At 38.5% G+C, this 15,579-nt stretch overlaps 1 protein-coding gene across 1 annotated transcript in view; it reads right to left on the reverse strand.

Moving 5' to 3' along the window:
- Positions 1-15,579, reverse strand: part of LOC105559951 — a gene marked incomplete at its 3' end in the record, with an annotated part of 70,852 nt that overhangs the window by 4,706 nt on the left and 50,567 nt on the right. The window contains exons 3-10 of the mRNA XM_012008625.1: positions 14,517-14,609; positions 5,638-5,772; positions 4,495-4,659; positions 2,145-2,279; positions 1,558-1,827; positions 1,070-1,444; positions 540-962; positions 100-400 (exon numbers count right to left, since the gene is read on the reverse strand). Of these exons, the coding sequence (XP_011864015.1) occupies positions 100-400; positions 540-962; positions 1,070-1,444; positions 1,558-1,827; positions 2,145-2,279; positions 4,495-4,659; positions 5,638-5,772; positions 14,517-14,609 (1,897 nt within the window). The remainder of the gene's footprint in view (positions 1-99; positions 401-539; positions 963-1,069; positions 1,445-1,557; positions 1,828-2,144; positions 2,280-4,494; positions 4,660-5,637; positions 5,773-14,516; positions 14,610-15,579) is intronic.

Here is a 15,579-nt window from a genome sequence, read left to right on the forward strand (position 1 = left end):
TGTCTAGCTTTGATTTGGCCCCCCTCCCCACCACCAAAAAGTGGCTTTGCTAGCAATATAGAAGTATTACATCGAATAATCGATATCTTGATGCCTTACCCTCTTTGTCACCGTTAACAGCAACTTGTTCTTGCAGCATCCTTCTGTGCAAACTCCTCGTTCTCATGACGCAAGTATTGTGTTTCATTCTCGCTATCGTGATTGTATGAGGATTATTATACGGAGCGTCCATTGCGGCTCTAGCTTTATTACTGGCCGCACTGCACAACGCGACTGCCGTGTTAAGATCGCCAGCATCTTCGGCGGCTCGAGATTTATCCAGCAACGCGTCCGTTTCTTTGCATAATCGTTCGCAATCGTCGCCGGATGAAGGTTGGTAACCTTCCGGTATTTGAGCGAGCTGCAAGAGATGATAGCCAAATTACGAAAGAATACGCACAAATATCTAGCGGTAACGAGTGAAAATTTAAAATATTTGAAAGTTTATACGGTCTAAGTTCTTACTGTTATTTTTAAACTTGTTAATATATTTTATCTACCTGTAAATTGTGCTTCAAACCCTGCTGAAGCGGAAGACTGTCCGTGGAAGACAAAGAATACGAGTCGTAACCAGCGTCGTAGTGACCGCTGCTACTGCTCGAGAGTTCCCCAGATTTGCTGATGGGGCTTTTAGGTACGCCCGAGTTCCTCTGCATTTTGTTAACAATGTACAGATACGTATTGTCCATCGTAGTTGACGAGCTCGACGACGCGCTGTTTCGATCACCGGACCAATTACCGGAGTCCCGTCTTCGAGGCACGTTCATATGATCAGGGATGCTAATACCATCTTGCGGCGCCGATCCCACGCTTAAGCTACGCGTCAACTGCATCTGCTGCTTTTTCTGTTGATGCATTACATTTTCCACGGCGCGACGGCTAATATACTTGGAGTCTATTTCGCCATCAACCGCGTCCACGCCCTGTGTAATATTATTTTGATGTCAAAAAATTAAATGCAAATGTCTATTTGCTTCAGTAAGAGAAAAATCTAAAAGATCATTTATGAGCATTGATCGTCAAACGCTACCTGATTGACGAATATATTATTCTGGATGTCTGTGAGATTCTGGTAATCACTGTAAACGCTTCGTTGAGTGTAGAGGTGCGGCGGACTATCAGGATTAGGTGTGATGGCACGTCTGGCAGTGCTGTTGATAGATGGCTTCTCAGGACTAGGTGTAATCGAACGGCGAACGCTATTCTTTGGGGACGTCTTTAGGCCATTACTATTCGGGAAAGGGATAATAGTCTTTGGAGCGTTCTCGGTATTGACAGGAGTTCCAGCGGGCGTTGCATACAGGAGCAGCAAAGGTTGATATCGGCCTCGCCTACACTTTTCCACAACTTGCTCCCACCGGGGTCCAATTTCCTTGACAGTAGCATCGTCGAAATAAATCCACACCTAAACATTTGTTTTATCACTGTGTTAAATCGTGCTACAAACTGAATCGCTGTTAAAACCACCGGTCGATACTAAGGTAATGGCCTTCGATTAATTAACGACAAGGTACTGACCTTTAATTTCGTATGGAAGAAAAACGTGGAATAATGTTTCCCGTAATAGGTAACCACTCCTACGAGATTATGTACAGTAGAGGCGCCCCATCGAGAGTCTACCACGCTATGGAAGACATCGCTAAGTCGAAGGGACGTGCCCACCGTCGCAAAAACGTCCATGATATGCTCCAACGACGGTCGTTCGCTGTCCCACACGACACCGACAGAAACTATTTCCGGCCGATTCATCAGGGTCCGGCATATTTGAATTTTCGCACCGCAGGAACTCTGAGCATGGTAAACGGAGAGAAACATATTTTTTATGCGATAAACCAGTATCGAATCTTCAACAGCGATAACAATTTCATGATCACATTTTGGCCGCTTGGCGTACCACTTTCAAGAGAAAGTTTAGAACCGGATGTAAATTCGTGGAAAGAATGTATTCATAAAACTCGTATTCGAGTGAGTCAGTTCTACATAATCTTATTTAAAATCCAACGTTATGAGTGGACTACCGCGAAATTGATGGCAAAATATAACGCGGTAGAACGTGCCCAACGCGTTCGTCACAATTCGACCAAAGATTTATAAAAAATACTTACCGGACAATCACGAATGTCACCCATGCCGCCAGCTCTTCGTAGAAGTTGTCCGAAGAGATCCGGATTATTTCTAGAATTTAGTGGTGTTTGATGAGCTTGAGAAGTCAACGCTGACGCAGACACGTAATGAACCATCTGCAAAAAGAATGGAAATGATAGTGCATGTGTTCTTTTTTTATTTAATAAATTCGTAGTTTAAAAAAAGTCATAAAATATAAATTAGCAAAGGAAACTCGGATAGTTTCGACAAATGAGATATAAAAGTCATATACTTAAATTGTTAAGTCAAATTCATCGAAAATAGATTATAAAATATCTTCTATAAACTTTGTTTATAGACAAGTAACAAAAATGTATAATCTATATGGAATTTAATAATCATTGGCAAAGCTGCAATCGGATAAAGCTAACCGGTTTTGATATAAGCCGAAGAGATCTGGAATAAAATTTAACAGGAAATCTGCTGTCTCGTGTTTAAATCATTTTAAATAAAACTTCGCTACATTTGATTAATATTGAAACAAATCAATGTATCGATGAAATAAAATAAAAATATATTAACAACCTGATGTGATTTCAAATAATTTAAAAAAAAATTAATCTCGATTTCTATCATATTGTATTTGCAGATTTGATCAAAAAATTAATACTGGTTAAATTAACGCCTATCTATTTCAATATCACGATCGAATCTGTTATTGAACTGCCGGCATGCTGCTAACATTCTGCCTAGCGGGTAACAGCAACTAGTTTCATGCTTTTTACGGTTCGCTGGTCAACGATGCCCGATGTGAACACGCCAGGAAAACCAACTCCACCCACGAGATGCTGAGCGCTATATGTGGCATTATGCTGCTCTCTTCCGTTTGCGCGATATATGTTTTTGAAATTGTAGAAGGATTGCAAAGGAATATTAATAGTGCAAAATCAAATTACAAGAATATATTTGTACCATACTATTAGTAATCGAATACTATTTTATTAAAACAAGGCGCTGTAAGAAAAACGATACCACAGATGTTAGTATACAAATATGTCAATATGTAAAATCCAATTCTGTTTTCGACGGTTCGCAGTTGCAAACCAAATTTAAAAAATCAACGAAATATTGATATAACACGCTCGTTTTATGACTACTCGTTATATAACTACTGTGCAATAGTGCATACCACGGTACGAGAAAATTACAAAACAAAATTTTAACAAGCGAAAACAACATATTTTTTTAAACGAGATATCTCTTTTCACAGTTGTAAATTTAAATTGTTTGCATTAAGTTGATGTTTTGCACAAAGAATAATTTAGGAAAAAATTTGACTGTCACATAAGTAAAAATAAAAACAACTAAAAATTCTGTTAAAAATAGAAAACATATAGAAATAAAATGAAAATTACATACTTAAAGGTTATTTTTTTACTCGATTATAAGTAAAATATTTTTATAACTAACAAATTCATTAATAATAACACTAACAAACTCTACATTCTGTTTTTCTTTTAATTTCTTTTCTGTGAAAATAAAACGTGAGAAAAGAAGCTGAGTCCTTAGATAGGTAGGAAAACCGTGACACTATCATCTTGAAGGAGCAGATGTTTATGGATAGAGGAAAAGGTCCCCAAAAAGGTTTTATATGCTTCAGGTAAAATCTAAGATGAACACTACGAACGTGCAAAAACGGAAGAGAAGCGCCGAACAGAAAAAAAAAAGAAAACGGATCGCCCGAAGATGCGATTGAACGTCAGTTTGGAAACAAATTTTCTACTTTAGCAACGAAAATGGTACATTCGCACGTTTTACTTTTATACATCCTCTCAAAACTATTGCTAGATGAATGCGCAGAGGAAGAGTAAATATATATTAAATATTAATAAAGGAAAATCCTGTATTATAAGATAGGTTTCTAATATGAGATAGCAGGTTTTCAACATCCAAATTCAATCGCAAATCTTTTTTCGCAACGATTACGCAATCTAACAATGAATTTTCGACTAAACAGATTTCCCTCCAAGGGCAATAAATTCATGGAGGAATCAACCGATAATGCCTATGAATTTAAGAGAAATCCGCTATCTCATATTAGGATCCTATCTCATAATATGGGACTTTCCTCTATATATTTATTCTTCCTCTGCCATTAATATGTATAAAGTAATATATATACATATGTATATATAAATTACCGAATTTTGTAAAGAGTGTAGAAAATAATGAGTCATTCCAGTCATTTAACTAAAAGACGCCGCGTTTGTATTTTTCGATCGTGATATTTCTTGAGTGGTTTTTTATATAACGATATAGCAATGTATAACAAGTATACAATGTGAAAAGCATGATATTAATTAGACGGACCTGTGTAAAAGGCAGTGGCTCCGACGTTGCACCGCAAACTCCACAGACGCTTTGCTCGACGAGCGTCATGGCAAATTTCTGATGCGGCACACAATGCCTCGCGCTACACATATCTTCAGCCTCACCGCTTGCTATGTGAAGGTGTATACGCAAGAGAATGTTTTCCTGAAATTGAAAAAAAAATTATATATAGCTAAAGAGCGCATTCCTTCATGTTTTCTACCGCAATTCGTAGCCTGCCTTTGTAAGACCACGTTAAATGCACATAAGGCAGAGCCATTCCAATCTCAGTATCTCCATCGGATGTTTCTTATAAAACTAAAGTATATAATTTTACTATAAAATAATTTATAGTCATCAACCTCACACATTCAGCTTAATGCGTTATAAGGTATACGCTAGAAAATGCTAACGCGGTAAAAATATTGCGTTTGAGAATATGCAGACTAACGGTATGCCACGGTTATGTTACTGTCCTTGCATCTATTGTACGTTTCCCTTGTGTAAGTGCCAAGTTGCATTGATATTATTCAGCCGACTAGCGTTGACATACATACGAGTATACTAGTGTCCAACGTGACTGTTGTGCAAACGAGAAAGTAGTATACAGTCGGTATTCGCAAGGCTCAGCTAAGATCATTATTGCTAGTCCAATCTCGTCCGTAACTAGGCATCATTAGAAACATTCGATCAGCTTCGAAATATTCAATAATGAAAATAACGAGGTTCTGCCTGCACCGCAGAGTGAGAGAAAATCCTGAGGGAAGGACCTCGATTTGAGTTAATTCCATTACATTTAGTAATCTGGGCCTTCTATGCCATAAGACTTTTTATGTTATTGGCGGAAAAGTCCCTTTCTCTTTCCTCAAATACAAAATTTTTCTTAATTGCAGAGAAAGATATGTGCTGTTTGTTAACTCTACTTTTCGTGTAACACAAATTTTCAGATTCAATTAATTAAAAGAGAATCATAAAAATCGATTCTTCACTCGGGAACGCAATCTACAACAAGTGATAAATAAAGAAAAGTATTTTAGCAGGTTTAGGTCGATTGCCAATTGGCAAATTAAAATTATGTGCATCAATATCTCACTGTTTCGATCAGTAAAGGCATCTGGAAAATCCAAAATTGTTGGCACTTACGAAACATTCTGCCGCGTCGTCCATAAAACCGAGTTGAAACCTCTGCTGATCGAGAAAGCTCTCGGCCAGCGCACGGCGCAACGTATCGGGAGGCAGAGCGCTCTCTTGCGAAAACTGCAGCTGCGAGAACAGGTCCTGAAATAAGACAATGTGACGAGGATTTAATGCACGAGCTACCAAACGAGATCTCGCCGGCCGATCGTCACGAACGCATCGACGAGAGACAAATAATAAATACCAATGTGATATAATCGAAGACGTGTCATTATGTAAATATATAATTTTAATTAATCATGTGAATATCTCTATAATTTTATTTTTGCATATGTTTAACAAGTAAATGTAAGCATATAATGGTCTAAACATATTATGATATTAAAATTTAACATAGAGCTCCTCCCTTTTAAGCTTAAATAAAGATTCTGATTCTCATTGATGTTGCCTCCATTAAACTATCAAACTATTTTCTTGTACCTACCCTTATAGAAATATAAGCGAAATAATTATTAGAAAATTACCGCACATCAATGACTTCTAATAATTCAATTACTGAACTCTAGTAATTGTTCAATGCTTTTTTCGTTCCCAGTTGTTACATTTCTGTAAGGGTATGTGTCTGTTATCCTTGCCATCCTGGTGTTAATTGCGTGACAAGCAAGTAGAGATACCAAAATGAAGCGGAATCAACAGGTGGAATAAATTTTCATCATATTATGGAAAAAGAAGTTTAGTCTGTGTACCACGCAATAACGAGGACGCTGCATCTTAATTCTATTGTACAACTAATATTTGAAATGTTTTAATATCCCGTATTTAGATAGCAAAATAATCTTTATTCGATACAGGAACTTTTTTAAATTTTATCTGCGTTACATATAATAGAAATTTTAAAAATAAAATATATTGCTATAAACAAATTTATAGCTAAAATCACTATGGGCGAATAAATGTGAAACAATGATGAATATGTAAGCACTATTGCAGACAGATTTGTGTAGACATTTTGTAAATGAACGAACGAGAGAGAAAGAGAGAGAGAGGAATAAATCTGAATGTTCTTGCATGGAGTTACGTTAAATCTTTATTACGTCACCGCCGATAAAACCGTTGGTTCCGTGATAAAATCACGTTGTAACGCTAAATCCACCGCATCGCTCTGCTTCTTGCATTTCCCTAATCAACATATCTGCCGGATAATCACGGTGCATAGGTAATTTTACGAAACGCAAGCGATTTTGCAATGAGAAGAAGGTGAGGCGAAGTCCTGGAGTCGCCGAGATACGCGATGGGACACGTCGACTCTATCTTGATTTCTACTACATCGGTCGCCGTACGCCACCGGCGTGACACATGGCAGAGGTCAAATAGAAGTACCGGACCGGTCGTAATTTGCGACCTATCGGCAGCAGCCAGATTCTAGTACGTTTCGTAACTAATCCTCCCCCACGCGACTAGTAAGTAGCGGTTGTAGAAAGTCGGTGCTGCGCTTCAAGGTGCTTGCCTAACGCAGAATTTCGACCAAAAAAATGCTGGATACAAAAGGAAGAGGAAACTGAACGACTCAAAGTGCGCCATGCAAAACTTGGTTTTTACACGATATGCAAAAGAGTTTGACAAAGACGTCAGATGATAGATAAAAGTCGATAGGGTGACGGAATAATAAGGCAGGATCAATTTCTAAAATTTTCTGGCGAATTTCAATGATTCAGTCGGAATTCGCTAGTCATTCTGTTACGTCTGTTACGTCTGAGCGGCAATCTAGTATGCTACTACGTCAATTCGCGTCTGAAGTGAAATTCCTCAATGAAAGTTAGTGCGTATCGTGTACTAACTGTCTACTGGCAATGACGGTAGTGACAGATGTGGTACGAGTCCCGGCCGACGTAAAAGCGACGACGGTAACGGCATGTCCATGTGCATGTGAAGACGAGAACGTGGCACCTGTTCGAGACAGGTTTGTCGCTTGATGCAGAAGAAGCCAGCCGGCTTCAGCGTACGTATCAGATATTGTGCCAGATCGAGCGTGTTCGTCGGACAAAAGCGGTGCTTTATCGGTCATTAATATGGTCGGCCGCGTATTTTGCAAAAATTAATAGAGTACTTCGAGATATAATATCTATCGCGCAGAAAAGGCTAAAATAGCAACTAACCTTCAGAATTAATAATCTTCGACGTTCGTCTGCCTTTGCGCGGAGAAAAGAGAGAGTAAAAATTATAACTACACATGTTACTACGGACACCTTCACACGATCAAGCATTCTCAGGCCACGGTCTACGGTAATTTCAGAGAAACCACACATGGTGGATTGTCTTAAGGTAATTAGTTTAATGACTAAATGCATTATCGGTTATTCATTATAACTAGATTCATTAGCACTCTTGCTATTAAGAGTACGATCCTCTAAACTCTCTAAACTAATGAAGAGATCGATAAAGTAAAAGCGTACTTTTTTCAGATCGTTCAGCTCAACGTTGCAAACCGAGTCTTCTTTCTCCATACCGCTATCTTCCCCTTCTTCTTTGATTCTATCCTCAATTTTAACTCTCGTCCCATCGCTTTTGATCTGATGGAGCATGAGTGACGGCGAGGTCGTCGCCGACATGGGCGTCGTCGTCGACACATTCTGACGAACCTTTATCCACTTCAACATTTTTACATCTTCCGTGCGCTCAAAGTTGGAGACGTAAAGGTCATCGTTTTTATTGCGTGCTACGATTCATTTTCAAGCATTAAAGAGTATTCAGTAAAAGATTTATTTATTCGTCCGAACGTTGATAAGCTCCAAAATTTAAATAAAAACATCACGAGTGCAAAATGACGCCTTCCGGGCCGGATAAAGATAAGTGTCAACTTCCACTCGGTAAAAGGCTCTTCATGACGAATTCTTGGTACGATAGCGTTGTTTGGAGTGTCTACACGCGACACTTTACGTGCTCGCCGGATAATATCATTTCGTATATTTGTCTTGTAATTTTACGTTGTGTTTTCTCTATGTCGATTTTCTTTCTTTTTGTGAGATAACGTCCACCGTTATCTCTCCCGTTTGCATCCACGTGTAGTTCCTTGAACTGTGATAGTTGTATCTCATTAAAGATAAAGTAGGGACAACAATCGTTGTTTTCTAGTGTACAATTCTTGTTGCATTTTCAAACCGTCCTGTCTTTTTCATTTTTGAGATTGTTGGACAACGTCGTAATGCGATAAATGCGGCAAGCAGTTATTTTGTGACGTAACTTTGAATAATAATACTACAATCGCAGCGCATCAGATGAACGAGAGACCGTGTAAGAACACGAAGAAAGGAGATGCGAAGGTTGACGATGAGCAAGCAGGCGAGAGCCAGAGAGGCAGATGCTTCTTCATAAAGAACGAAGGAAGAATCGTATCCACAGCAATTGCATACCGGATATGCTGGCAGAACTCGTTGCCAGATGAGTCGTAGGCTCGATTAAAAACGCAAACTCGTTTAGCTGGAAAAGTTGTCTTTTCGATTCGCAAACTTCGTATTATTGTGACAAGCTCGCGATTTCAATATCATCTCGACTCCAAGTAGCGAGTTCTCGGCAATCCTGATGAATATTCTTCAAGAAATCTTCTGCTTGTCAGAGAGAGAGCAATTGTCTGAGAAGATTAATTTTAAAATAATCGTATGATTAAAAAAAAACTCTTCTCCAAGGTACTCGTGAACGTCGAATGGGGATTCCTTTATGTCATTTCTTTGGACCAAGTGCAGAATAATTTTGCATAACTTGCAATTCCTCGAAATAACGATGGCATCGCTACTTGAATCAAACGTTAACGTGGACCACTTTGTTCCGTCTCGACATACCACGTGCTCCCCTCCTTCTGCCGCACTAACTTCTCAGAACAACGAGGAGCAACTTTCTTCCATCGCTATCGTTGCTCCATATCTTCGTATCTCAATATCCAATGTTTCTAACACAGTTACGCCGTTATTGTTAAATTATACAACACTTATTCATCTTCCATAAAAGGATATTACAACACCATGACGAAAGTAGATAATCTCGTCGCACGTTCGTTCACCTTACACTCCGGATTACCAAGAAGCGCGAGAATGAAAACGTTTTCCTTCGCACAGCTTCGACAGTTTCACAGTTTAAACAGCACGGTCGCGCGGAGAAACGAGAAGGAGAAGGCGCACGGAACTACCTGAACGCCGTGCACCCGTACCTGAAGCCAGCGGCTCGCGGTGTGCTGGCGAATATCCCCCACCCTCTCTTCTGGTTCTCTTCGTCTTCCTCGTCTTTCTAAGGGGCCACACGGTGTCGACTTTCTCGCTCCATCCCACCTTTCGATAGACCCAAGGAGTCAATGACGTCACCCGTTTAGCTGTCCTACGTTCACCTACCTACCTGAGCAACCTGGACCACAGCAGCCAAATCAGGGCCGTAGCTCGTTGAAGTTTCGGATCCACTTCTCTTCAGAGGAAGATAAATCGGGAGTGGAGTGGAGCTAAATTATCCTACCGTCGTTTTTGCGAAAATATCAATTTCTTTTATTGCTATTGGAAAAAGTCACGACGGACGCGATGATTTAACACGACTTAAGGGAAGTTCACTTTTCCATATCGTAATGCTATAATTTTCATTTTGTGAATCATTGCATATCATTTCGTGAATTATAGAATGCGTTAACCCTTCGGCTACGATTAAACTGGATACAGAATTTTGTCTAAAAAATACAGACGTCCCCTTTCGATGAAACAAATAATAGGTTAAAGTAAAGACATTCCTGCTCGACAACGATAAAGTATTTGGACCAAAAAAGTCACTAAAGCGGCGCGTCTTCAAAGGATTTAATCGTAAATGGTACGATGTTATACATTCGTAATATTTCGCACTAATTTGTTTCTGTCAGGAATATGAACAAATTGTTGTCTTTTTATATAATCATGAAATAAGTATTGCTAGTCGAATAGACCAGTTCATCGTCTTCATAGACGGCATCCGCATTCCGCTCCTGACGCTCGCTTAGCCAAGTTTATGAGAGTACGAAAACGTATTGCTCCATATTGATAAGTAGAATATTAACAAATCTAATACTTCACTATACAGGGTGTCCCGTAAAGAGCGTAACAACACTTAAAGTAAATGCCTGAGATTGTTTTAAAATAAAAATCTGATTACCAAAATATATTGAGACCGCAATTGTTTTTCAGTTAAAAGCATCTAGAGTTAGCGAATTAGGTCGCCGACAATTCGCGCGCTCGGGTGTGATACAATGAACAAGTAACGACGAAATCTGACTGTTGCTCTCTTGTCAAAATCGAATTGCGTTTATCACGAAAATTCAGAATCTTCGCGAGAGATTTGACGGTAAAGAAGACAAACAAATTGAATAATATACTTGGTCACAATTGAGACGGAAATATTTTATTTAATGTTACACGTAGATAGCGCATTGCGAAGGATTGATTTCACATATACACGCGTACAGGCATACACGCGCGCAGTACCAAACAGGAAATTGTATCTATTAAATCCTGCAGGCGATATTATTTAATCGAGAAGTGTGGGCACTGTCGCGTAAAAGAAGTACGTAGCTACTTACGTACAAGGACTTGGAACATTTCCTCCCTCGTTTACGAGACAGGATGCAAATCTGGTTAAGTTTGCTTGTAGAATAGTCGACTCTGAACGAGTATTAAACGATAACCTATCCGTCTACACTTTCAATCCTGTCGCGTGGACAATCTCAGCAATCGAGTTTCCTCAAAACGTTCCTCGGGAAAATAGCACAACGATATTAATTTTGAATGACAAGAAGCCACGTGAGATCTGTTATTAAATATAAAATGTAAAAAAGAAAGATGCCAAAGATTGTGAAAGAAAGGGTAATCACGAATTAGCAGTCTGAATCGACTTCGAGTACTCCGAACACGCAAGTTCAAAGGAACTATTAGGCGGCGGCCGGAAATGATCCGATAATAGCGGGAAATTATGTCAGGTGTCCGTAGCCGAAGTGGTAATCTGTAAATGTGTCTCTACCACAAATTGTCGCGGCGCGCAAAACAAAGTGTTACAAATCGTGTCTTCAGCAAAGCTGCAAGACGTATCGCGTGTTTTTTCGTTTCATAGATAACGGTTGTTCTTCGGCGGCAGTGAATGCTCTTAATTGAGCACTTTCCTAATTACGTCCAGTTGTCTATTATCATTGTCATCTAACAGCTAATTGTATTCAGAATAACGAAACATGCAAAGATACAAGAATTATGCTCAAACGCTGTCGATATAATCTGTACCATTAGAGAGACATTGTACGTTTCGTATCGCACAGCTGCATCGGAATTGAATTCTCATAATGCGACGATTATATAAATTTTCAACATCATTCCGGCTTTTCAGAAAATGCAAATAGATAAACAGGAAATCCTTCGCCGGCAGCTATCGCTTCCTGAATAACCATAAAGCTAAACTACATTGTTTGCGCCACATAAAAAATTTGGTTCCCTTCCTGATTAACTCAAGCAGAGTAACTTGGATCCTGATCATCGATAGTAGCGTTGAAAGTACGTGTTGAAACGAGTAGAAATACTCATAAGTTAATTCGAGGAAACGCATTTATTGTACTAAAAATTGCGAGATTTATATATTGTCGGGAAAAATATTTTTAACATGGGCATTTCTTGAAACTTTTGACAAACAAGAAAAATAGTATTACATTGCAAGGGGTCCTCCCACTGACGTCGAAGGATTCTCACTCCCATCCTCCCTTTCCCCAAAATGCATTCGCGGTGAATCATCTTAGGTCCTTCATTTGGGTTAAATTCCTCGTCGGGTGGTATTAATCATCATTGGTATGCAATAACGTAATCTTTTTCTTTCATGTATAGAAATTTCGTTGAATATAAAAACAATTCGTTTTTTTACATTTTAATATTAAGCTTCTAATCAGATTAATAAGTTTATTGCGATTTTTTAAATGTGCAGGAGTAAAGTTTATTTACTTGCAGTCTTTTTGCGTCACAAATTATTCGCAAATGTAATCAGTTAGATAAAATAACTATCTGAAATGATCTTCTAAGACGTCACGCTGTTTTTAAAAAAGGTTCAGATTGTACCTCGTAAACCTGTATCTTCCCAGCCACTAGCAGATAAGACAAGCCTATAGAAGATATTTCTATTATAGTTTGGGTCGCCCTACGTACAAGAGTGGCGCCTAAAAGTTAGCTACGGACACGAGGGGTAAATTGACTCAGCAAAGCTATTAACTCAAGCATCAAGGGCTTCTTCTTTGTTTCCGAGTAGCAATTATGTTACCTAATATTAAATTGTTCAATTATAAATAATGATGTGCGCAATTTACGTCTAATACAAAGATTAAGAAAATATACTGTAAAATGTTATTCACCATTACCTGCAATTAAATCGCACAATTATTGTCACATGAATACGCTCCAATTGTGACACGTTAACGTCTCGTGCCGTAACGTACTCTCCGCAGTAAGAAAATGAGCTTTGCTGAATTGCTTTCGAATTGCGGTAATTTTGGGCAAAATTGCGCAGGTGGAATAGACGAATCTGGTAACAATAAAGCGTACACGTTCTTCCGACCGGTAATTGTTCCTGCAAGTCGCGCCCGGTACCCCTACGCCTGAAGCAATTAACTCTCAAGATTGCTAATTAACCCCGTGAGAAGATCGGCGAGGAACTTGCGTTTCCACCTACTTCTCGAGTAGCCTCGAATGCGCGACGTTACCATTGCAGCCAGCTTGAAGCTAGTTCCTTCTTGTGCTAGATGAAACAGTTGACCTTCCACGATAAAAGCAGACAACGCTTGCAATGATGGACCAACGTGCGATTATAGTCGCGGCGCTCCTCGCCAATCACGAGCGAAAACCGAGAACAACGTTGTCCGTAGAGCGTCGATCCCGTTACAATAGTTAGTCGTATCTCCACATGATTGCAAAGAACGTGACAGAGAAAATGATACGATAGCAAATAAAATCAAAGCCTTCTATTATCGGCCTGCGCAACAACGGAGAAAGAAGACAAATAAATCCGTGCTATTAGCAATGTATAGCCTTAATAATATCTTCCACTTTCAGTTTAGACACTTCTGAATTGACCATATCACATATGTATAAATATCCGTGCACTAAAAGGCATTAATGTGACTTATTGCAAAAAGTTCGTAAAGTCCACAAAGTTCGTTAATATTTCACATATTCATTAGCAATGCAAAATATTATACTTAATTTTGAAACGTGCTTGTATAAGTTAAATAATATGGGAAAATTATAATAAATCAGGAAAATTGTAGTGAATAATAAAGTACAAGTGAATAATGAGCACATCGATGTAAAATTAACGTCTTTGTTGTGATTATTGGTTGAATAAATTTCGTTCGCATCACAGGTTTAATGTATACGTGCGAAGGGAACAGCTTGCGCGTTGAATGGAAAATAATAAGCTCCCTCACGCGTAAAATATCAAGATATTTTATCTGTTCGGGCACACCCCATTTTCGCTGTTACCGTGGGATTATTTCGAAAGACGATTCTCATTGTACTTCATACAGCGTAAAACTTATCTGGAAAAACACTCGATCTCCTCTTTGTATAAAAATTGTTCTAAGCGCCGTTTCCTTTTGCCGGAACGCTAAGTCGCCAGGGCTCATCGATACGTAAAAGTGTCAAGGTAGCGTATAAAAGATTTGTCATTGCACGCAACTGCTGTTATCAATCTCGTTGTAATTAAGGGGAATACAAAGAGAGGTGCTAGTAATGAGCGGGTTTTATGAACATCTTCTCTGCGTGTTCATCAAAGATTCTTTGAATTTGTCAAATAACATATAAAGGAACAAATGATTACATTAAGGAAATTATCTTCTTCCGCAATTTTGATTTGCTTACCTTAAGTGCGCAGAAAATGCAGGATTCTCGCATGCATGCATGCCCGGAGAGCTCTCTGAAGCTTCGGCGAAAAATGTCGAGGTGCCACAAGACCTAAAAAAAATAACAATAATAGAGAGTTAAATCAGTATAATTGTTTAAATGGAGTAAATTTTTTAGTTATACTGTTCCAAAAGTGACTGTCCGCCAGAAATAACATAAATATCATATACATACTAGCAAAAGTCACATTCGAAATGTTATACCTTTGCACATTATTTACCATCGTAATTTTTTACATTTACATAAGCAAAAATAATTGTATGCGTCTAATAACTGTAATATTATTGAATATTTCTTTAACATTATTGTATTGCCAGTTTTATTAATTTACCAACCGCTAAGGATGTCATTAAAAATTTCGACATCGGTTTCGACTGAATTTACCGTGTCCTTTGTATTAGCGTACGACACCGAGTCGAGAAAGGCGGCGTGCACGTGGGTGTACACGTAACACAAACAAAAATGTAAATGTGTCGAGACGCTACATGGCATCGATCTATAGCCATATACGACAGTAACCCAATGCGAGCGCATTATTATACAGGGGAAAGTAAATCACACAATTTCCGTACCCATGCCCTGCATAGCGGAACATGACTTCCTCTTTATTTTTTGTATCACGATGCGAAACAATATTCGACACTTTTTAGGGTATATTTATATCTTTCTACAAAACACTTCCCGCCTGAACATCGTAATAATCGTATGAGAGAGTTTACTATAAATATTTTTAGAATAAGAACGCGTAAATTTGTTCCCGTATTAAACAAGATATATTCTACAAATGTTAAATATCACTAATGAGAAAAAAACTAGTTTTGTTGGTTGTTTTAACTTCAACAACTTTTAATTAAAGTTAAACGAAATATGATAATTATAGTAATCCTTATTATGGCATCGCACGCTCGTGAAAGGTCGATACGTTACAGAAAATCTTTTTATTGCGTGTCGTGAGAATCGTGAAGATGAGAAAAACAAAAACAACCTTTTTACGAAAAGATGTAGTGCTCGAAACTAACAA

This window comes from Vollenhovia emeryi, unplaced genomic scaffold (assembly GCF_000949405.1).
Source record: "Vollenhovia emeryi isolate VEMERY1.0 unplaced genomic scaffold, V.emery_V1.0 DF939248.1, whole genome shotgun sequence".
Taxonomy (NCBI): domain Eukaryota; kingdom Metazoa; phylum Arthropoda; class Insecta; order Hymenoptera; family Formicidae; genus Vollenhovia; species Vollenhovia emeryi.